Source organism: Hemicordylus capensis, chromosome 2 (assembly GCF_027244095.1).
Source record: "Hemicordylus capensis ecotype Gifberg chromosome 2, rHemCap1.1.pri, whole genome shotgun sequence".
NCBI lineage: Eukaryota > Metazoa > Chordata > Lepidosauria > Squamata > Cordylidae > Hemicordylus > Hemicordylus capensis.
Window position 1 is genome coordinate 380201 of NC_069658.1, and position 22984 is coordinate 403184.

Sequence of the window (22984 nt, forward strand, 5' to 3'; positions counted from 1 at the left end):
TTTCTGTGCCAGTCAAAATTTATTTTAAATTAAAATCTCTCCGTATCTAAAAATAACTTCGGTGCAATCCAGATTGTACAGAGCTTGATTAAGATCATGTGCAAATCAACGTGGGGATGGGTGGGAAGAGAAGAGGGAAAGGCTGGGGAGGGGGCTGTGATCGCGTGAGCCCCCCCCCTTTGCCAAGAGAGCCCCTCCTCCCAGGCTGGGGAAGGATCCGTCATAGACACCACCAGGCGGGGCAGCAGGCGCCCCAAGACATGCCAGGCCCCCTCCCCCTCCCGGACACCCAGGGGAGGAGATGGGGGTCTTCATGCAACAAGCCAAGTGGGCCCCTGCCCAGGGCCCAGCCCCAACACCGCCGGGGGGGGGGGAGAGGGCAGGGCAGGACCCAGCACCAGGCTGTGCAGCCGGGCTCCCCGGAGCTCAAGGCCTGCCTGCGCTGGTGGCAGGAGGGGCCCCCGGGGAGGCCCTGCGCTCCAGGGCCAGCTGCATGCTCCAGATGCTGAGCGGGCGCATGTAGGCGAGCGAGCGGAAGACCCTCCTCTGGCAGTAGGCCTCGGGGGTCTGGAAGGCCATGCCCAGGCGCTCCCAGACCGTGCGGTAGCAGCCCTCGGCGGTGCGGAAGCCCTCCTGGACCAGCCCCTGTGGGGAGAGGAGGAGGCCGTCAGCACCCCCCGCGGCCAGCGCCCGCCCGCCCGCCCGGCCAGCGCCCTCCGCGTCACCCACCTCCTGGATCATGGTGGCGGCCAGGGCGTACACCACGCCCACCCACACTTCATCCGACTGGACGCTGGAGGTGTCCGGCACCCCACTGGGGCGCATCCCGTTCACGGCCCCCATCGTCCCCTCCGAGAAGCCCAGGACGTTCAGCTCAAAGATGGTCTTCAACGCACTCAGCACGTGGCTACGAGGGAACACCTGTGGGGTGGGGGGGGGGGTGCGTGGGGGGGGGGAAGAGGGCGGCAGGTCGGTTGGGGAGCTTTTGTTGGAAAGGGGTCGGTCCAGAGTGGCCGCATATTCCCGTCCAGCTACAGCCCACTTCCCAACAAAAACCCTCCCTGCCGCAAAGGGGCTCACCACTGGAAAAGGCAAGGCGCCCCCCCCCCCCGGCCCGGCCCGGCCCGGCCCGGGACAGAGGGGCTCTCCTGCTGGGAGAGGAGCCGGCTCCTGCCCTGCCTCGCCTCCCGCCCCCCACCACGCGGGCTGGGACCGGGGCGGGCAGCTGGGGGGAGCTCTGCCCAGGGCTGCGGGCTCTCCATGTCCAGCGGCCGGTCTCCCTGTGGCCCCCCCCCCGCCGCTCACCTCAGACTTCCCCTCGCCCAGCCCACAGGCCCGCAGGAACCACTGGCCGGCCAACTGGTCCGACATGACACTGTCCGAGGAGCGGCCGCTGCTGCTGTCGTAGTTGTAGTATTTCCCTAGGATGAGCGAGTGAGGGAGGGAGGTGAGCTGGGGGGCTGGGAGGTGAGCTGGGGGGGCTGGGAGGTGAGCTGGGGGGCGGCCGGGCGCCTGCTGGGAACAGCCCTGCCCCAGCCGCTTGGGGCCCCCCCTCGCCCCGGAGGAAGGCAGCCCCCCCCCCCCGCCGGCCGCAGACGTACCATTCCAGAGGAGCCTCTCGAAGGCCTCCGTGCCCTTGGCCAGGATGCCCGAGTACTTCTGCAGGGCCTCCCTGGCGCCCAGCAGCTCTGCCATCTGGCACATCACGCAGACGGCTGCCAGCCAGAGGCCCCCGCAGTAGGCACTGCCAAAGAAAGCAGCAGCGGCAGGTGGGCGGGAGCCAGCTGCAAGCACAGACCAGCCCCCCCGCCCCACCCCCAGTCTTCCTGGGGGGCAAAGAAAAGCCCCCCAGCCTGAAAGCAGGACACCCTCTGCCTCCAGGGGCCCAGCCTCCCCAGTGCTGGGATGGGGGCCGGGCTGGCCCTGGTGTGGCTCCTGCCCCCCTCCCCAGGCAAGGAGGGAGGGGTGGGGGTGGGGTTGTCTTTGCCAGCTCAAGGAGGGCCCTGGGGAGGCACAAGAGGGTGCAGTCCCTGCCCGGAGGAGGATACAGTCTGGCGCTTGCAGGGGGGGAGGCAGTCTGGGCACTTCTCAGGGGAAGGGGCTGGGCCTGAGTGGAGCAGCCTCCGCCTCCAGCAGCGGAAGGAAAGCAGGCCGGTGAGCTGCCCAGAGCTTTGCTGCCAGCCTGCCTCCTGCGCCCCCCCCCAGAAGGGCTAGGGTTAGGCACCGGCAAGGCCCCCCCCCCCCCCGCCATCTGCTGCAAAGCGCTGGGAAGCCGCCAGGTGTGTGAGCTTGGCTCCCCGGGGTGTCAGGAGCCGCCTCTGGCCCAAGGAGGCCCCAGGAAAGCCAAGAGCCAACAGCAGGCCCAGCCTCCTCCAGGACCTTGACACCCCGGGCCACTGGGTGAGGGGGGCGCCCCCTCAGGGCCCAGCACTGGAGGCTGCCAGGGCAGAGGCCTCCTCCCCACCTTCAGGGGGGTCTCCACCACCTCCCAGGGCGAGGGAGGGAGGGAGGGGGGGGCCCAGACCCTGCCTGCCAGCCACGTGGCCCCCGCGGCCCCCCCATCACCTCCTCTGCTTCTGGGCTGGCAACTGGGTCCCAGCCAGGGCTCCGGGTCTGGGCCTCCGGCCCCACTGGAGCCGCTTCCTGCCTCCCCACTGGACTGATCTGGGGCACGCTGGGTTTGAGCGGCTCTAAGCAGAGAGGCACCTTGAACCACGACGGCTGGGCAGGGCCAGAGAGGCCTCCGAGAGCGACTCGGCCGCTGCTCCCCTTCCGGGGCCTGCTGTGCCAGAGGGAGCCGGCCCCCAGCCCCTCGGAGCAACGGGCCTGTCCCCCCAGCGGGCTCAGGAGGCCGGGTCTGCACGGGCAGCAGGGGCCCCGCCAGGGAGGCGCAAGGGGGCTTCTCCGCCCACAGGGCCCAGCGGGAGGAAGGGGAAGTCCGCCCAAGGCAGCCGCCACCTCCAGACGGAGGTCCTCCTGCCCAAGCGGCTGGGGCTCCTGCTGCTGCTGCCAGGCTCCCGTGGGGGGCAGAGAAGTGTGCCAACCCCAGCACGGGGCCGGCGGGGCCAGGCGCTCCCCCTCACCTCGCTCCCGTCACCACCCAGGCGTCGTAGGTCTGGTCAGCAAAGCCGGAGTTCTCAATGAGGCCGTCGCCGTCCGTGTCGAACTTCAGCTCCGAGTCCATCACGGCCTGTGGGAGGGGGAGGGGAGGGGGCTGGGCATGGAGGGCGCTCAGGGACCCCCGGCCAGGGCCAGCCGGCTGCCCCCCCCCCGGCCTCGGCCCCGGCCCCTCACCTGGCAGACGGGCCACATGTCCCCCAGGTAGGCAGAGTCCTCGGTGAGGCAGTAATCCCGGTACACCTGCAGCACAAACTTCAGGTTCAGGTCCTTCCAGCCGGCCGTGTCGTGGATCAGGTAGGCATTGAGACGCTGCCACGGCTCGTCATCTGGCAGAGGAGGGGGAGAGAGGAGCAGAGCTGGGCGGCGGGGAAGTGGCCGAGGAGCCAGGCGGGCTTTGCTGCCAGAGAAGTCCCTCGAACAGGCGGCCCAGCAGCCCGTGTGGTGGACGCCTGGTGGCCGTGCAGGGGTTGCGGAAGCCAGCCCTGGCACCACGCAGCGCACCACCCATCTGGGGAATCCTCTGCCACTGGGTGTGCCAATGGCCAGCAGCCAGGATGGCTTTCAAAGGGACCGAGTCCAAGTCACGGAGGAGGAGGAGAAGTCTAGGAAGGGCTCCTAGCCCGGACAGCTAGAGGCCACCGCCAGATTCAGGGCAGGAAGACCATCGGAGGGGCGCAAGGGCAGGCAAGGGGGCTGGGCGAGTTAAGCCTTGGGCTTCATCCAGCAGGACCGTCAGGAATAAATCCTGCCATCTCTTGTCTTCATTGGGCTACTAACTTAGTCGACTGCAGGAACGCTGTGAACCCAGCTGGCCTTGACTTCAGCAAAGCGTCTGGCAAAACCCCCCAAGGTCTTTGGGTTGGCAAACTGACCCAGTGTGGACTGGACAAGGGAGCCACCCCGTGGATTCCCAGCTGCTTGGCCACCCGGACTCGGAGCGTCTTATCCAACCGGGTGGGATCTAAAACCCCCACCCCACCCATCACCAGCCCCTTGGATGAAGGGATGGCAGGAACGAAGTTTACGCGTGAAACAAATCTAGACACAGTGACGACATCAGAAGAAGAGGATGGCCTTGTGATTTCAGCCCAGCATCCTTTCTCACAAAATGGAAACAGCGACCAATGCCACATTCTGCGCTGAGGCGTGACAGCAATGCAGGTGGGAAAGGCAGGCCCACAGGCAGCTGCCCTCCACCGAGTCAGAGCCTGGGCCCGCCTCGCTCACGCTTGTCGGCCCAGACCGGCAGCGGCTTCTCCCAGGCTGCAGCAGGCGGGAGTCTCCCTGGGGCCTTCCGCACCCCAGCGGGCAGCTGTTCTCCCGGTGCGCTATGGCCCCAGCCCGCCAGGGGAAACCTCCCAGTGCTCACACGTGGAGACTCCCGTTCCCATGAGTCCTGCTCAGCGGTGCTTGCTACCACAAGACCAGCTCTCCTCCCATGAAAAAACAGGGACCGCTTCACGGAAGTGTGTGCCATCCATGCGCTGGGGCCAGGCAGGCCTTCTCATGTTAAGTCTCCGTGCTGCCGAGGCAGCTGAGGCAAGGCAAAGCCAAGCCAGGGTCCCCGTCACGAGAAGCCGCCGCTGCCACCGCGCCACTTCATCCCCTCCCGGCCAGGCCGAAAGGGAAGGAGGGGGCCCCGTTCCGGGCGCGGCACTTTAAGGGGGGTGTAGACCGAGCTGGTTCAGAGGGAGCTAAGCCCCGTGAGGAGCGATGGGAGGGAGCGGCTACGTCAGAACAGCCCTGCTGCAGGGTCAGGCCCAAGGAGGCCTCTCCAGGCCAGTGGCCCACCAGAGGCCCCGGGGAGCCCCCGGGCAAGAGGTCTGGGCCTGTCCGCTCCCTCGCAGCTGGCCTTGGGGGGCCTCGTGTCCCTGAGCCGGGAACGCGCCTCCTGCAGCCGCCAGTGACAGGCCTGTTCACCCTGAATCTGCCGAAGCCCCTCCTGAAGCCACACCACAGCCTGTGGCAGAGAATCCCATAGGTCATGTGCTGTGTGAAAAAGGACTTCCTCTTGTCGGTCCTCAATCCCCCAACCTTCAGTAGAGAGCATGATTCAGGTCAGTTTTTGTCCCGATCGTCTTCCTAATTTTAGATTCTTTAAAGTTGACGTTAAATACATGTTAGAGCTTCAACCCCCTTAAGGGATGTTACACAGAGGAGGGCAAAAACTTGTCCCAGGAGCCGGGACTAGATTGATTGGGATGAAGTTCCAAGAGAGTTGATTTTGCTTATCGGGAGAAGCTTCTTAAAGATGAGGGCAGCTGGGCCATGGGCCCCATTGCTTGGGGGGGCCGGGGGGGGAGCAGAGGGTCAGACTAGATGGCCTCTGTTTCCATGGCTGACAAGTCTCTCAGGCCCAAGAGGGGAGAGCTGTCTAGAGCGGGCACGGAGAAAAGGCAAAGCGCCCGTGGGGGGCTGGGGGGGAGGGAGCGCCTTGCCAGGAGGACCCACCCTGGGCTGGCAGGCCAGCGTCGCCAGGGAGGGACCCCCGAGGGGGCAGGCTTCTGCTTCAGCCACGGAGGGGCGGCTTCTGTCCTCAGCCTTCTCCTGTTGCAAAGAGGCCCCGGGCTGCTCCCGACAGGAGGGCATCTGCCCCAGTAGCCCCGGGGGGTGGTGGGGGTGGTGCTGGGAGCCGGAGCCGGCTGTACCGGCGGGGGCGGAAGACGCCTCCTCCTCCTCCTCCTCCTCCTCACCTGGCTCCCCGACATCGTGCGGCACCACGTTGCGCAGCTTCACCTGGGCCGTCTGCCCACTCATCAGGTACAGCCGCGGCCGGGGATCCTCGCTCAGCACGGCAGCAGCTGGGGGGGCAGGTCAGAGGTGAGGCCCACCCAAGCCTTCTTCGGCAGACCCGCCTCTCCCCCTCCAAGGGGGGCCAGAGTGCCCCCTCCGCAAGGGCGGCAAGCTGGGCTGGGGGGGGGGACACATCCCACCACCATGCAAGATTTGCAGGAAGGAGGAGCAGATCAAGCAGGCCGACCCAGGAGCGACTGGGGAGCCGGCCCCAGGAGAGGCGACCCCCAGAAGGTGGGGAGCAGCGGGGGGGGGGGGGGGCTCACCCACCCATGTCGTACTGCAGGCTGAGCTCCAGCTTGGGCCACAACATGGCGAGCGCAAAGGAGGCGTAGAAGTGGACGTCGTAGGTGTTGTACATCCGGTACTCCTGGCCTGCGGGGGGAGGACAGCAGCAAGAAGGCAGCCTCTCGGGGGGGGGCGGGCAGGAAGAGCCCTGCCTCTGGCCCTGGGATGCCCCCTCCCCCCCGGCTGTCTGCTCAAGCAGCCCCCCCGCCCCGGCCCCCCCCGGCCCGGCCTTTACCTTCCAAGTAAGCAAACCTCCCGTACTCCCGGAGGACCGGAAGGAGCTGGGAGAGGCCCGGCCCGGCCCCCAGGGAGGCCAGCTCCTCCGGCCGCAGCTCCAGCCAGAGCGTCCCGCCGTCGGCCAGGAAATACAGCTCGTTGAAGAGTGCCGACTTGTACCAAGGGGGCAGCTCGCTGCAGGGAGGGCGGGGAGAAAAGCGTCGGCACGCAGGCCCAGGCCAGGCAGGGCGAGGCTGGCACCCGGGGGGGCTCTGCTAGCCCCCTCGCTAGGCAGGGAAGCCTGACCCAGCGGGGACCTTGCCCCTTGAGCAGACAGGGGGCCAAGGTTCCCGTGGGCCACCGGCGACCCGCCCCCCCATCTGGCCCCTGCTGCCCACGCCTGGGGATGTGGCAGAAGCAGAGGGAGTCCCTGCCCCCCCCCGGCACACCTGTTCTCCAGGATGGGCTGCTGCCAGGCCTCGATCTTCTCCTCCCACTGCTGGTAACGCGTGAGTGCGTGGTGGGAGAGGGCCGGGCAGGCGTCCCCCTCACTGCCAAAGAAGCGCGTGTACCACCTGCCAGGGAAAGGGGAGGGCAGTCGGGCAGGGCTCGGGACGGGGCACCGCTGGCCAGGAGGGCAGGGCTGGGCTCTGGGCCCCCCCCGGCCCCCCTGCAGCCAGCCACCTTGGAAGAGGTGACCAGCACTCCCCATGAACACCCAGTCATGGCGGGTGTGTGTCTGTGTGTGTGTGTGTGTGTGTGTGCCACTCCGCTGCAGAGGGGGCCGATTGCATGGCCAGTGGTGAGCCCCGCCCTGCTGTGGACCAGGTCCTGCCCCCCCCTTGCTAGAATCCCTGGGGTGAGTGGGGCAGAGAGGGAACAGGAAGGGCTTCCCCCCCCCCCGGAGAACCCCTGGAGAGGCTGGGAGGGAAAGGGAAGCCCCGGAGCTCTTCTCGGGTGCTGGACCAAGAGCAGGGCGAAGGGAGGGGGCTCCTGGGGGGGCAGCCCATCGCCAGGCCTCACGCTGCCCGGGAGGAAGCAGGCAGGCTTTGCTGTGGGGCCAGGAGCCTTTGGGCACAGACCATGGACGGTCCGGAGAGAGCATTTCCTGGAGCTGAGATGGGGACGGCCAGGAGAGCCAGGGCGGCGGCAGGGGGGGGGGGCCCAAGGACGGGGGAAGGACGCCCCCCTGGCAAGCGACACGAAGGCGGCCTGCTTTGGGGCCAGACCTGCGGCCAGTGGTGTTGGGCGGCAAGGAGCTTCCCCAGCCCTCCCCAGAGATGCTGCTGCTGCTGCTGGGGAGGGAGGGAGCCAGGGGCCAGCTCCTCTCAGTCCCAGCTCGGTGGACAAGAGGCCACGCCACGTGGCTGCTAAGAAGAAAGCGCCCGCACTGGCCGTCAGCAGCTCGCCAGGCTCTTCAGCGGCAGGGAGCTGCTGGGAGGGAAGCGGGTGCTTGGCCACGGAGCGACCCCCCTCCCTCCCCGAGGCCCCTGCTGAGGAGGTTTCCACGCCACAATCCAGGAGCCGCTCAAGGCTGGCTGCAGAGAAGGCGGAGGGGGCTCCTGGTCCCCCAGCCCTGCCCACAGGCAGCCCGCACGGCCCTCCCTCTCTCCCCAGGCCAGGCCAGGCCAGGCCAGGCCCCCCGCCCCTGATCTCGGCCACTGAGGCAGGCACTGGCTGGCTCTAGTCCGCTGCCCGTTGGGAAAGACAGCACGGGCATCCCCGGAGGGGAAATCCAAGGAGCCGAGGGAGAGACGGGCCTCCAGCTCCCAGCACACGGCCGCCCGCCTTCCCCCGCCTGGATGGATGGAGCTGCTCCAGCCCCCTGCAGCAGCCCCTGGGCAAGCCCGCCCTGAGCTCACCAGCCAGGAGCCCTTCTGCGAGAGGAGGAGGCCCGGCTCCGCCCCACCCACCTGTGGTGCTCCTTCTCCTTGGAGCCAAAGCGGATGCGCGGCATATCCCAAGCCAAGCCAAACTCCAGCGCCCGGTGCCCGTGGCCTGGCACCACGCAGCTGGCACACACTGCGGCCGCACAAGCCTTTCCCTTTGGAGTAGGCAAGCTCTTCCCTGCAAGACAAGCAGGCGGCGGTGGTGGTGGTGGTGGTGGTGGGGAGCCAGAGAGCAGAGCCCCTCTCAGTCCCCCCAGCACAGCCCGCCCACAGCCTGGCCTCACCTGGGGGGGAGGCCAGCCTGCCATCCTCCAGCAGGTCGAGCCACACGTCTTGCCCAGAGCCGGCAGGGTTGAAGGCGGTGAGGTGAGACACCGTGGTGCCAGCCTAGAGAGAGCAGAGGGGGAAGGGGAGGGGTGCATGCCCGTTCCTCGTGCCTGCTAGCAGAGACCCCACCCTGAGAAGCCCAGCCCCCTCCCCGGCTTGGTGGACAAGAGGCGACTTCACAGGGCTTCTAAGAAGCCAGGAGGGCTCCCATCTCCAAGTCCACCCCATGGACCGCTTTACAGGCAGCCAAAGGGGGTGGACACCAACAGTACACCGAGAACCATCAACTGAGAACAAAAAGCAAACTAGAAGACCCCCCCACACAAAACACAACATGGAAAGGCCTGTCTCCACTGCCCACCCAAAGGAACCAATGAAGAGTCCTCGGAGGGAAGGGGCGCTACAGAGTCTGTCCCCCCCCCCCCAAATGGCCTGGCACCTGGGAGACGCCCAAGCCAGGGGATGCCTTGGGCCACCAGGCAACCTGCCAGGGCTCCGAGGGCCATCACCAGCACCTCAAGTGGAGCTCAGAAACAAGCAGGCAGCTATGCAGCATCAGGGCGATATGGTGCTGAGCTGTGGCATTCGGTGTCCTTTGCTTTCCAAGGGCAGCCCCATGCAGAGTCTATTACAGCAGTCTAATCTGGAGGGAACCAGTACAGAGAGAACTGCAGCAACATCATATTTCTCCAGGAGAGGGTGCCGTTGGTGAGCCATTAAAGCTAGTAAATGTCATTCTAAGGCCACCTTGGATGGCTACCAAGCAAGCAGCACCTCCAAGCAGCCAACCTGATCCTTAAGGGCAAGCACGACCCCCGCCCGCCCCCCCCAAGAGCAGCAGCTGGCGGAGGCAGGCCTTGCCTCAGCACCCAGGCCCCTCATGTCCCCGCTTGCGGCTACTCCCGCCTGCCTGCATCACCTCTGGCTTGCTCCTGACTCCCCACGCCCTGCTCAAGCCCCTGAGCCTCCTGACTGTGGATGCCACTGGCCTTGGCTTGCTCCCGCCTCCTGGCGAGTCCCTGGATCTTGGCTCCTGGCAGGCTCCCAGCTCTCCCAGTCCTGGCTTTAGACTTGCGCCCCTGAGTGACCACTGCCTGACAGCCAAGGGTAACAAAAAGGGCTTCCCCCAGGATGTTCAAAGTAGGAGGAAGAGGAAGGAAACGGCAGGCCCACCAGTCAGGAAAGATGGTGGAAGAGTAACGGCAGAACTGCTCAGCCCCACTGGAACCTCCCTCTTCTCCCCCAAGGGGGACTGTGTGCAACCTCCTTAAAGCAAAACGATGGGCGAGGGGTCGGGACTGCAGCTCAGGGTTGAGAAGGGAACATTTGATCAGGGCACGAGTGGTGTAGAGAAGGCAGCGCCTCCAACTGGGGGCCTCTCTTTCCCACCCCTCTTTCCTTGCGGGCGGAAGTCGGTGCAGGCGTGGGAGTTTGGCCGCCCGGCCACCCGAGTGTGTGTGGGTGTGTGCCACTGCCCAGGGAGCGTGGCGCCCTGCGGGGCTTGGGCAAGACTCGGGGGCGAGAGGTCGGCGGGTTCTCAGCTCTTGAGAGAGCTGCAGAAGTTGCATCCAAGGCGGGTGGCCGGCGATCGAGAATCAATTCTGCCAAGCTCATCACGTCTCCTGTTTTGACCAGGCTACTGACACTGGCGGTGCCCTGCCTCTTGGTTCTAGCACAGCATATGCAAAGCTCCCCATGAAATATGGGTCAACCAACTGGCCACATGCAGGCTGGAGAGCACCACCACCTGGTGGATTCGTGACTAGCGGTGTGGCGCCACAGGGCAGTGCTCTGGGCCCAGCACTTTTCAACTTTTTTATCAATGATTTGGGCGGATGGGTGGAGGGAATCTTCAAGATTTGCAGACAACCAACCTGGGAATAATAACTCAAACCACAGAAAAAAATCCAGAGTGAAAAACTGGGCTGAAACGAACAAGATTGGCAGACAATTACTAGCATTACTGGGTTTGTCAAGAATAAGTCACGACAACCTAGTCTTTCTTTGATACAGTCACTAGTTAACAGATCACAACGAAGTCCTGGGCATTCTGCATCTTGATCTCAGCACAGCATTTGACGAAGCTTCTGACAATATCCTCATTGAGTGTTGCCGGTATGACTATCTGCTCGATGGGCAGAAGTCATGGGTATGTGCTCAGTGCAAGGAGCTCCTGGCTCTCAGGGAACAAGTTCATTCCCTCAAGACCAAGGTGGTGGATCTGGAGAACCTCAGAGAGCCAGAGAGGCATGTGGACGAGACCTTCAGGGATGGGGTGGAGGCATCCCACTCCAAGGCAGATGGCTCCTCTGCTGTCAGGGAGAATGTAGGTCTTGGGGAAGGAAGACACAGTTCTGAGAAAGCAGGAAATGCTCCCTTAGAAGGGACACCTTGTTGATGATGAGCCCATACCCTCTCGCACTGGGGATACTCCTCTGGCGGGGTGGGGGCCTCCTTGTAGTGGGCGATTCAATCATTAGAGGTATAGAGAGATGGGTTTGTGACCCGCGTGTAGACCGCATGGTGACTTGCCTGCCTGGTGCGAAGGTTGTGGACATCACGCGGCGATGTTAGGCAGTGGTGGGGAGGAGCCAGCTGCTGTGCTGCACGTCAGCACCAATGATACTGGGAAATGTAGTTGGGAAGTCCTGGGAACCAAAATTAGAATGCTAGGTAGCAGATTGACGTCCAGGACCCCCAAGGTAGCATTCTCAGAAATGCTACCAGTACCTCATGCAGGGTCAGTGAGACCGGCAGAGCTGAAGGGTCTCAATGTGAGGATGAGACGGTATTGCCGGTAAGAGGGGTTTAGATTTGTTAGTTACTGGGACACATTTTGGGGCAAGCAAGGCCTGTACAGAAGGGACGTGCTCCACTTGAACCAAGATGGAACCAGACTGCTGGCACTTAACATCAGAAAAGTCTGACCTGCTTTTGAAACAGCCAACAGGAGCTGGGCAGTATCCGGTTCGGCAAATGCCATCCCTTAAGGTGCGAGGCTGTAAACGCCTCAGATAAACCAGAAAAGGACAGGGTAGAACCTGATAAAAAGCAGGCAGAAGGATGTGCTAGCTGGTCCAAGAGATCAAATGGCCAAGAGGAAGATCTAGCATACAGATGCTTACAATACCAGAAGCCTCCAAGCCAAGATGGGCGAGCTGGAATGCTTGCTTGCTAGTGAAAAAACACAGATCTAGTGGGCATAACGGAAACCTGGTGGGACGGCGAGAACCAGTGGGACACGGTTATTCCTGGATACAAGCTCTACGGAAAGGACAGGGAGGGGCGCCTTGGAGGTGGAGTAGCACTGTGTGTTAAAGAAGGGATAGAAGCTCACAAGCCAGAAAACCAACAAAGACCCGAGTCCTCCACAGAAACCCTGTGGGTGACAAGACAAGGCCTGGACGGGAACGTGCTCCTGGGGACGTGCTATCGCCCTCCGGATCAAAGCGCTGACAGTGACTGAGAGTTGCAGCAGGAAATCAGGGAGGGGGTCAAGGAGAGGCAGGGCTCTAATCATGGGTGACCTTCAATTACCCACAAGAGCCAGTGTGGTGTAGTGGTTAGAGTGCTGGACTAGGACCGGGGAGACCCGAGTTCAAATCCCCATTCAGCCATGAAACTAGCTGGGTGACTCTGGGCCAGTCACTTCTCTCTCAGCCTAACCTACTTCACAGGGTTGTTGTGAAAGAGAAACTCAAGTATGTAGTACATCGCTCTGGGCTCCTTGGAGGAAGAGCGAGATATAAATGTAAAAATAATAATAATAATAATAGACTGAGTAAATTCACAGTCCAGTAATGACAAAGAGATCAAATTTCTAGACATGCTGAATGATTGTGCCCTTGAACAGTTGGTCATGGAACCAACCAGAGAGGTGGTGACTTTGGCCTTAATCCTGAGTGGTGCCCAGGACCTGGTGTGAGATGTCAGTATCGTGGAACCTTTGGGGAACAGTGACCATTTTGTGATGTCAAATTCAACATATATTCAAGGAGGGAATTGCCAAGGAAGTCTAACACAGACACTTTTAATTTCAGAAGTGGAAACTTCTCTAAAATGAGGAGTTTGGTGAAAACTGAAAGGGATAATCTGGAGAATCACTATCTCCAGAATGCATGGAGTTTACTTAAAACCACAATAAAAGCCCAGTTCGAATGTATACCAAAAAGGAGGAAAGGTACCACCAAGACCAGGAGGATGCTGGCATAGCTAACAGGTAAAGTCAAGGAAGTTACGAAGTAGAAGAATACTTCCTTCAGAAACTGGAAGGCCTGTCCAAATGAAGAGAACAGAAAGGAACACAAACTCTGGCAAAAGAAAAGCAAGGAGACAATAAGGGAGGCAAAGAGAGAGTGTAGTGACCAGCCTCCCCTCCCTCTAAAGAGTTAACAGGAAGTGAACCCTGTCTTGACTGAGAGGCTGGTGAACTCCAGGGCTCAGCTAATCAGCACACTGGGTGGGTGGGACCTAGAGAGCTGTTGCCAGGAAGAAGGGAGTTCTTTCTTGGGGAGAAGCTAGGCTAGAGGTGCACAGGAGGACATGTGGCCATGGTGGTTGGCTGCAGGAGGATAACTGTAAAGCCTGAGAAGACAGGATTACAGGAGGCTTTAAGTCTCATCAGGAGTTTGGTGAGTTCAATCAAGGAAAGGGAAGTTTAGTCTAGGGAAATTTGTTAAGTCAGCCTTTGCATTAGGGATGTTATATTTCTTTGGTGTGTGTGCTCTGTATATTCTGGATACTACATTGTTGTAGTTTACTCTCAGAGTAATTGAAATAAGAAACACTAGCCTACACTCAATATACCTACAGCACTGCAAAAGCCTCTGTAAACATTTAAGCATGAATTAAGATAACCTATTTCTTTTAACCCTACTAAGTATTTTTAGTTGTATCTAAAAGCTGAGAAAAGCTTAGATGGAAGTAGTCTGTAGTAATTGAAGAAAACTTTTCTTGATCCTTTTTTTTTTAAACAAGCCTCTCCATGTTGGTTTTTAACTCAGGAAAAGGGGGAGGGGGAAGGGGAATTTGTCTGGTGCAAACACATCCACAAACATTCAGCAGCGATCAGTTTTCTCACCATATGTAGGCTTGCATGTGGGAGATTTTTGTACTAGTCCAAGAGCCAAATTAAGAGAGTTTTATCTGGGATTATCCAACCCCCAGCCCAGAGAGTTTCTGTAGACAAAAGGGGTGATGGTGGCAGAATTTTAAACCTACCGGGAATATAGAATAGTTTTAGGAGAAGCCTAGCAAGGCAACTCAACAGGGATGATTCAGCATTTCTTTCCCTCACGTGAGCTTGCTCTAAGAGAAAGGCTGTAATTTGCTACAGAGAATGAGGGAACATTTAGCTAAAAGCATCTCACTTACAAGGCAAGGCGACACCACTTGGGGCTTTTTAGTTTAGGGAAAAAAAGAAGACGGAGGAGCAATATGATAAAGGTCTATAAAATCATGCATGGTGTGGAGAAAGTGGATAGAGAGAAATTCTTCTCTCTCTCGAATAACACTAGAGCAGCAGTCATCCCATGAAACTGATTGCCAAGAAATTTAGGACCGACAAAAGGAAGTACTTTTTTACACAATGTATAATCAACCTATGGAATTCTCTGCCACAAGATGTGGTGACATCCAGACAACAACCTGGATGGCTTTAAGAGGGGTTTAGATAACTTCATGGAGGAGAGGTCTATCTAGGGCTATAGACCACCTGCAGCCTCAGAGGCAGGATGCCTCTAAACACCAGTTGCAGGGGAGTAGCAGTAGGAGAGGGGGCATGCCCCTTTCAGCTCTTGCCTGGGCCCTATCCCGCTCTTCAACATTTTCCACAAATTACTTGGAGGAGGAAGTAGAGGGGATGCTTATCAAATCTGCAGAGAACATGAAGGTGGTGTGGGGAGAGAGCTAACACCTCGGAAGACAGAATCAAGTTTGATCTGGACAAGCTTGAACATTGCACCAACGAATGAATCAGATGAAGTTCAACAAAGATAAATGGAAAGTCCTGCATTAGGTAAGAAAATCTAATTCCACAAGTACAGAATGAATTGCAGCAGTACATGTAAAAAGGATCTAGGTGTCTTAGTAGATAAGTTGCACAAGAGCCAGCAGTGTGAAGCTGCAGCTTAAAAAGCCAATGCAATCTTGAGCTGCATTAACCAAAGCATGGTATTCAGATCCCAAGTATAATTCTTCACTCTGTTCTGCACTGGTCAGATCTCACTTGGAATACCAGTTTTAAGTGGAATGCCGTTTAAAGTAGAACATTGACGACCTGGAACAGGTACAGAGGCAGGCAAAGACGACACAGGAGAATTAAGAGAGCCGTCTTCAAATATCTGAAGGGCTGTCACAGGAGGAGGAGGAATGGCCCACGTCTTTGCTGTTGCTCCCGAGGACAGGACTAGAGCCAGTGGGGTGGGGTGACCAGGAAGCAGGTTGTGGGTAGGCACTGGGAGCCATTTCCCAGCCCTAAAGCAAAGGCACTCTGTGCCAGAAAGGGGGCAGCTCTGAGCCCAGGCCAGCCTGCTGCTCTGACCACACTGGGCTGCTCAGAGCCACTGCAGGACCGATGCCTCTGGAGAACTCTGCAGAGCCAGCGTGGCGTGGTGGTGAGAGTGCTGGACTAGGACCGGGGAGACCCGAGTTCCAATCCCCCTTCAGCCTCATGAGACTTGCTGGGTGACTCTGGGCCAGTCACTTCTCTCTCAGCCTAGCCTACTTCGCAGGGTTGTTGTGAAAGAGAAACTCAAGTATGGAGTACACCGCTCTGGGCTCCTTGGAGGAAGAGCGGGATCTAAGTGTAAAAACAAACAAACGACTCCTCCACGCCAAGCCCCAGTCTGGACAGTGGTGCCTCGGCTGAGCACCCCTCCCTCCCTCCCCCCCCCAACAGCCAGAGGCCACGTTCTCCACAGAGGAGCCATCCTGGCGACCCAGGACGGGCCCTTCACTCCCACCCCTGCTCTTGCTGGCCAGCGGGCCTGCTGGACCACAGCCTGGCCACACGACGCAGAACCACAATGACGCTGCTCCCCACAGCGAAGGGAGGGGCACGGCCCTCTCGGGGGGGGGAGACACAACCCTAGCCCTCCCGCAGGCCACGCGCTCCGGTCTGGGGCCTGCCGGTTGCTGCGGTCCCTGGCAAGGCGCCTGCTTGGGCAGAGGGTGGCTCTCCCACACGCCCCATGCAACGCCGGCTGGATCTCGGGGAGCTCCCCCCCAGCCCTGCAACAGAGCAGCGGGAGGTGCAGGCAGCCTGCTGCCCTCGACCCCCCTTCTCACCCCACACACAGGGCCCTCCTGAGAGCCAACCGGCTCCTGATCTCCAGGCGGGGCCCTCGAGGGGAGGGGGCAGGTGCCCTCACTGACAGCAGAAGAATCTGGTGGGGCTGCACTCAGCATGCCGCAGGAAGCTCCTTTTAGCCCCTTCGGCGGATCTGCCAGCTGTGGCCTCCCCTGGATGGAGGGAGCGTGGCCGCTGTCCTCCCCCCCCGTCCCACATCACGCGCCCCCCCCCCCGTGCTCGGGTGGTATCCTCCCCCTTTTCTGCCCTGCTCAGCTCCATCTTTACAGGTTCCGTCGGTATTCTCCTGAAAGGGCAGGAGGGGGTCAAGTCTGCGGGTGACGACTTCTACACCCCACGGAGGCTTTCTGGGTCATTTGGAACGGACGACACGGAACCTCCCCGCCCACCGCGCTGAGCAGCCCCACCTCCTCCGGAAGCCCCTGGCTGTCATTGTACGTGTTCATATTGTTGCATCATGTGCTGGCTCGAGTAGTATTGTACACATCATTATTCTTGTTTCATGTTGAAGTGTTCATGTTGGTTTAATGATTTGTTGTTCATTAGTGTCAGTAATTAGAGATTATTTAACTATTGGTCCATTGTTGGTCAATATACATTTCCACTGTTTGGCTGCTTTATACTGTTCTGATATATGTTTGCCGTAGTCTCGGTGGGATTCCCCACCCCCCTTTTTCGCTTGGTTGATTCCGTGACTGCCCTTGCTTGTGTTTTGCTTTCATCCTCATGGGCTGCCAGGGGGGGAGCCATGTGGGGACGGGGGGGGGGAGCTGCTGGAGGGCCAGGCCAAAGAGCACAGGGGAGCAACGCGGGCCCCTCCCTGGCGCGCTCCTACAGGCTTGTCGGGAGCCCTCCCTGCCTTTTCCCGTGGGAGGGAGATCCACGGCTCACGCCCGCGTCCCCTTGCCCACGAGTGAAGGAAAGGGGCTTTCAGGAGGAGGACACAGCAAGATATCCATGGCGTGTCTGTCTTTGGTCTGCTCTTGCGGCTGGGTGCTCAGGGAGCTGCTGCATGGGTCGGGCGGTTATGGGCTTGAGGCAGCTGCTGCCTTCTCCTCCTCTTGGGCTTCTGGCACCGTTATTGCTAAGAATGTAACATAAGAACAGCCCTGCTGGATCAGGCCCAAGGAGGCCCATCTAGTCCAGCATCCTGTTTCGCACAGTGGCCCGCCAGATGCCGCCTCTGGGGAGCCCACAGGCAAGAGGTGTGTGCATGCGCTCTCTCCTGCTGTTGCTCCCCTGCAACTGGTATTCAGAGGCATCCTGCCTTGGAGACTGGCCTTTAGCCTTCCGACTAGTAGCCACTACTAGACCATGAAGTTATCCAAACCCCTCTTCAAGCCATCCAGGTTGTTGGCTGTCGCCACATCTTATGGCAGAGAATTCCACAAGTTGATGATGTGTTGTGTGAAAAAGTACTTCCGTTTGTTGGCCCTAGCTTTCCCAGCAATCAACTTCATGGGATGACCCCTGGTTCTCGTGTGATGGGAGAGGGAGAAGAATTTCTCTCTCTCCACACCATGCATGGCTTTATAGACCTCTATCATGTCTCCCTGCAGTCGTCTTTTTTCTAAACTAAATAGCCCCAGGTCTTGTAGCCTTGCCTCATAAGGAAGGCGCTCTAGGCCCCTGATCATCTTGGCTGCCCTCTTCTGCACCTTTTCCAGTTCTACAATCTGCTTCTTAAGATACGGTGACCAGAACTGTAAGCAGTACTCCAGATGTGGCTGCACCATTGATTTGTATAAGGGCATGATAATATTAGCCATTTTATTTCCAGTCCCCTTCCTAATGATCCCTAGCATGGAATTGGCCTTTTTCACAGCAGCCACACATTGAGTTGACACTTCCAACGAGTTCTTGACCACCATGACCCCAAGATCCCTCTCCTGGTCCGTCACCGACAGCTCAGACCCCATCCGCGCACACTTGCTAGCTTGCCCGTCCCCCCAGCTGTCCCCACGCAGCGAGCTACCAGCACATGCTGCTGCCTGGGTGCAGCTACGGCTCCCCCCAGGGCTCCCCTGGCCCCAAAGATCCTTTTCTGTAGAGATCGGAGCATTGGTGACTCATCGTGAAGGCTCCTTCTTGCTGCAGGGTCCCAGGGCGGCTCACAGATGGGTTATCTTCCCCCACATGACTCCAAGGCCGGACTATGCAAATTAGTTAGCGTTTAAGTTCGGGAGGAGGAAGCCCCTCCCCAGTTCTTTTAGTACCAGAAGCGACAGGCACAGCGATGCGCAGCTAGCCCCTGGTAAACCATGTGCAAAAACCACGTCAAACAGACACGGCCAAGAACTAACTAGGCCAACGTTACAGTAATCACTTGGCAGAAAATGTACACTAACGGATTTCTGGACGGTGGGAGCTGGCACGAAGGGTGGGTCGAGACGCCCTTGGACCCCGCAGCCAGAAGGCGCCTTCACGGTGAGTCACCAATGCTCCGTTCGCTGCTGCTCTGGGTCCGAGGGCGTCTCATAGAGGGGACTTACCAAAGCTCTGGGTCCCAAGAGGGAGGGCACCAGCTACTACCGTGCAGGGAGCACCTGCTGGAGGACTCTCCTCCCGAACGCCGCCTGTGCAGATGCAAACACATCGCGTTTACCGTGTCTGGCAATGGCAGAGGGAGCCCACCAGGTCGCCGCTCGGCAGATGTCCTGGACGGGAGCGGTAGTGGAAAGAGCCGCTGACGGGGCCGCTGACCTAGAGGAATGGGCGAGAACCATAGTCGGAGCCCTGAGGCCTTGTGATCCATATGCCAGAGATCTACAGGCCTTAAGCCACCTAGCTATGGTGGCGGGTGTCACTGGCCGACCCATGGAGAAAGGAAACACGGGGGGGGGGGGCTGACCCATGGAGAAAGGGGCCAATGTAGCCCTCGCTTGAAAAATAGCGAAGACCAGTTCCAGAGCTTCTCTACAAAGGGTAAAATGGAGCATTTCTCCAGTGCAAGGAGAAAGGAAACAAAGGGGAACTCAGAGGTTCTAATGTGCTTGGTCCGCCTGATGTAGATTGTGAGACATCTGCGGACCTCGTGCTCATGCCACGCCTCTTCCGCCGGGGGAAGCGGGTGCAGGCAAAAGGAAGGTAGCACGACGTCCTGGGACCTGTGAAAAGGGGAATGCTACCTTTTCTGGATGAGCTTAACCGAGTCTTCCGAGAAGATACCGAGGTTTTTGGGTACGGACAGAGCCCTGAGCTCAGACACCTTGCGTGCAGAGGTGATGGCCACTAGCAATGCAAGTTTGAGTGATAGTATCCGCAGGGGAAGAGAAGACAATGGCTCGACGCGGGGGGGCCCTGAAGGGCCTGGAGAACGGTATGCAGCTTCCAGGTGGGGAAACAGTGGACCACCGGCGGGGACAGGAGAGTAGCACCCTGCAGGGAACGTCTGAGGTGTGGGTGGCGACTACGGCCAGCTCTCTTAGAGGTACCTGCAATGAGACCCACGAGGGAGAAGGCTTGGCGTTTCAGAGGGATCGCCGAGAGACCCTTCTCCAAACCGTCTTGTAGGAACTGTAGCAAGTGAGACATGGAGGCGGACCCTCTTGGCACCCCGTGGTGGTCCGACCGGCGGAGGAAGGCCCTCCACACAGACTGATATATTTGGTTAGCGGAAGGGCGTCTGGAAGCTAGCATGGTGTTCAGGATGGTGTCGAGCGTCCATGGTGCTTCAGGAGGCGCTGCTCAGTTTCCAGGTGGCTAGCTTTAACCAGCCTGGATCGGGATGAGAGTCTGGGCCTTGTTGCAGGAGATCTGGCGTGACGGGGGGCAGCAGGTGGGAGGTGAGGTTGTCGATCTCTGCGAACCGTGGCCTCCGTGGCCAGTACGGGGCCACCAGGATGAGCCGGGATTGAAGCAGCTTGACTCTGCGCAGGACCCTTGCCAGGAGGGGGGTGGGAGGGAGGAAATGCGCAGAAGCGACCCAGGGGCCATGGCGCTGAGAGGGCGTCCACTGCTCCCGCCTGTCGGCAGGGAAATCTCGTGAAGCAGCGTGGCAGCTGCGTGTTCGCTGGGGTCGCAAACAGGTCCACCACTGGCAGGCCGAAGCGCTTCACAACGAGGAGGTTTTCGGGTTCGGGCACCATTCCCCTGGTAGGAAGTCCGAGTGGCTCAACCGGTCCGCTATTGTATTCAGGTCGCCCTGGACGTGGTGAGCCCTCAATTCTTCCACACGGCGTTCTGCCCAGAGGAACAGTAGTGCTGTCTCCGCCTGGAGGGGCCCGGACCTGGTACCCCCCCTTGACAATTTACGTGAGCCTTCGCCGTGGTGTTGTCCGTGTGGATAAGTACGTGGCGATGTAGCAGAGAGGTGACAAATTCCCGCAGGGCTAGGCGGATGGCCCTGAGTTCTAGCCAGTGTATGCTGTGTTGGCGTTCCTCCGCCGACCACCTGCCCTGGACTGACCGGTGCCGACGGTGTGCTCCCCATCCCCTCTTGCTGGCATCCGTGGTCACGATGATCCTGGGGGGATCGAGGAACTCCGTCCCCCTCGAAAGATGTGTGTGTGGGGGGTGAGCCACTACCTTAGGGAGCGTCCAACTCCTTGGGGCACAGCAACCCGTCGGTTGGACTTAATTGCTATGCCCGTCTGAAAGGGAAGGAGGAACCACTGCAGAGGCCTCAGACGGAAACGCCCCCAGGGCACGGACTGTAGGCCTGCCACCATCAGACCCAGCAATCTGGACAGGTCCATGAGAGGTGCGAAGTTGGATTTCAGCACCATTCGTCCCCCTGACTCCAGGGTATGTCTTCGGCCCCGGGGCAGGAAGAGTTTGTCCAGCTGGGTGTCCATCAGCACTCCTAGGTGGAGGATCTGGCCTGCTGGGAGGAGTTTGGCCGCTTCCACAAACTGTTGAGGGGTGGGAGGCTTATGCTAGACTGCTTAGAACCTGGGAAGACTCGTGCACTTGTTTATCCACTGGCAGGGCCTCCTGAGAGGTTGCCGGGCTGGGCTCAAGGCATGTATGGTTCGGGCCGTAAGTGGGGCCAGATCTGCCACCTGGAAGTCTCTGGGGAGCTAAAGTGAGACTGGCGCTTGGGCATCAGGCCATTAGCCTTCAGACCTAGGTGGTCAAGGTCCTCCTGGCCCATTGGTTCAGTTGGTGAGTGGGGGTCCCCAATGGAGCTAGAAGGCCGTTGGAAGGGAAGGGCCAAGTTCCCCATACCACTATGAGGGGTAACCTTGGGGACCCACGACCAGACATAACAACCCTACCTCACAGGGATGTTGTGAGGACAACAACGACCATGTACACCGCTCTGAGCTGCTCAGAGAAGAGCAGAACACGAGTGTTGAACAGAAGTAATAAAATAAAATAAATCAGAGAGGAGTGAACACGGAGCTCCCTCCGACTAAATCTGGAAGCCACACTGTGAGAGAAGGGAGAGGCCCGCCTGGTCCGCATTTCCCTTTAATTCATGTATTTATTGATTTCTTATATATACTGTTAAGGCACCATATCTCTCAGGACTTTGCCAATAATCCTCAATTCACGCACCCTAGGTAGGTGGCATATCCCCAGGAAGATCAAATAAGGCCTGGGCTACAGGGGTATTTGGGGTCAGACTAGATGACCCCGTGGAGCCCACAGTGGGGAGGTCAGACTACTGGGGGAAAAGAGCCAGCATGGGCCGAGCTCACCAGTTCCTCCGGCGCCGTCGAGGCTGGACTCCTGGTCACACGCCCTCCACAGCTGCCCGTGATCTGGCTGCCGGCGCCTTCTTGGGGCCTTCGAACCCGAGGCCGCCATTGCCGGCAGGGGAGGAGTACACGCGGTTTGGCCGCCCGGGCGAGCGGGGGTCGCGGGTACTCAAAATCAGACTCTGGCCAGCCGGGGGAGTCAGGGGAGAGCGGTACTGGAGGCGCTGCGGCTCGGACCGCTCCCTGCCCATCGGCTGCGCTCCCGGCTGCTGCGGGATGGCGCCACACGGCTGAAGAGCGGCGTCCACGTGCCCCGGAGGCCTCCGGCTGGAGTCCAAGCTCGCCGGCCAAGACAGCTCAGGGCGCAGTCGCTGGCGGCAGAGGAGGGGCGGGCCGGCCGGCCCGCGAGGTTCAGACTCCATCCGCACGTGTAGGGCTCTGGGGAGTCCTTGCCCAGGATAATAATGAGGATGAGCACGGACAGGTCAGCGCGAAGAGGCAGACACAGACAGCAACAGAGGAAAGGAAACCCAAAGCGCCCGAGCGCTGGGAGAGCTGCCTCTCGGACCCAGGGTGGCCTGGCTCTTCCGGGTCTATATGGCCAGGTGGGTGGGGAGGGTCCCCCAGGGAGGGAAGGGTCTGAAGCTGAGCCACGCCTGGGGGGGCTCCGCTGGCTAGGTTCCCCGTGGCCCTGAGGGGGCTGAGCCCGGGGACAGTTGTTGTGAACTACACCTGGTTTCGCACTCTGTGCATGCTCAGAGGGAAAACACGGGCCTGAATTCCACATAATTCTGGGTTGGTATTGTGGGATTAATGTTGGAGTAAGGGCGTCCCCAACACAGCGGACCCCTGATCAGAGATATCAGAGGAGTGGGCGCTAACATCCCACCGTCTGGACCTGGGCATTTGGGATCTCTCCGTATGCTTTCTCTTTTCCTTTGCCTTCCTAGAAGGGGAGATTCAGCGCTGGAGGAGGCCGGGGAGGCTCGCCTAGAGCGCTGGCGCTTTTCTGCTTGTAAGGCATCATATCGCTCAAAAGCAGCAGCGGAGAGAGAGAAGGTTCTCCAGCCACAGACCCCAGGAGGGAGGCACATCAGAAGGCCATTCGGTCACAGTCCTGGGAGGTTGGGCCAGATGACCCCAAGGGGCCCCCGGCTCAGAAGACCCTGCCGGGGCCCCGCTCACCACCTCCTGCTGGGCCGAGGGTGGGCTCCTGGTGACCACACGCTGGCCTGGCTGTGCCCTGGTGGCTGCGGGGTCCAACGCCTGCCCTCCGCTGCTCCTGCCGCTTCCGCTGAGGCCTGCGGGGAGGTTTTGGGGTGCACGGATGCCAGTGCCGGCAGGCCCGGGTTGTTCTGGCCTAGGGGGGGCCCTGGGGGCGCAGGCCTTTCTGGCGC

General features: G+C 60.1%; 1 protein-coding gene across 1 annotated transcript in view; it reads right to left on the reverse strand.

Annotated features, from left to right (window-relative positions):
• GBA2 (glucosylceramidase beta 2) overlaps window positions 1–22984 on the reverse strand; it is a 28473-nt gene continuing 5489 nt past the window's right edge. The window contains exons 6-17 of the mRNA XM_053294798.1: window positions 8591–8693; window positions 8331–8484; window positions 6867–6992; window positions 6437–6612; window positions 6184–6288; window positions 5814–5921; window positions 3295–3446; window positions 3084–3190; window positions 1602–1744; window positions 1306–1421; window positions 730–921; window positions 1–645 (exon numbers count right to left, since the gene is read on the reverse strand). Coding sequence (XP_053150773.1) covers window positions 427–645; window positions 730–921; window positions 1306–1421; window positions 1602–1744; window positions 3084–3190; window positions 3295–3446; window positions 5814–5921; window positions 6184–6288; window positions 6437–6612; window positions 6867–6992; window positions 8331–8484; window positions 8591–8693 — 1701 coding nt within the window. The 3' untranslated portion in view covers window positions 1–426. The remainder of the gene's footprint in view (window positions 646–729; window positions 922–1305; window positions 1422–1601; window positions 1745–3083; window positions 3191–3294; window positions 3447–5813; window positions 5922–6183; window positions 6289–6436; window positions 6613–6866; window positions 6993–8330; window positions 8485–8590; window positions 8694–22984) is intronic.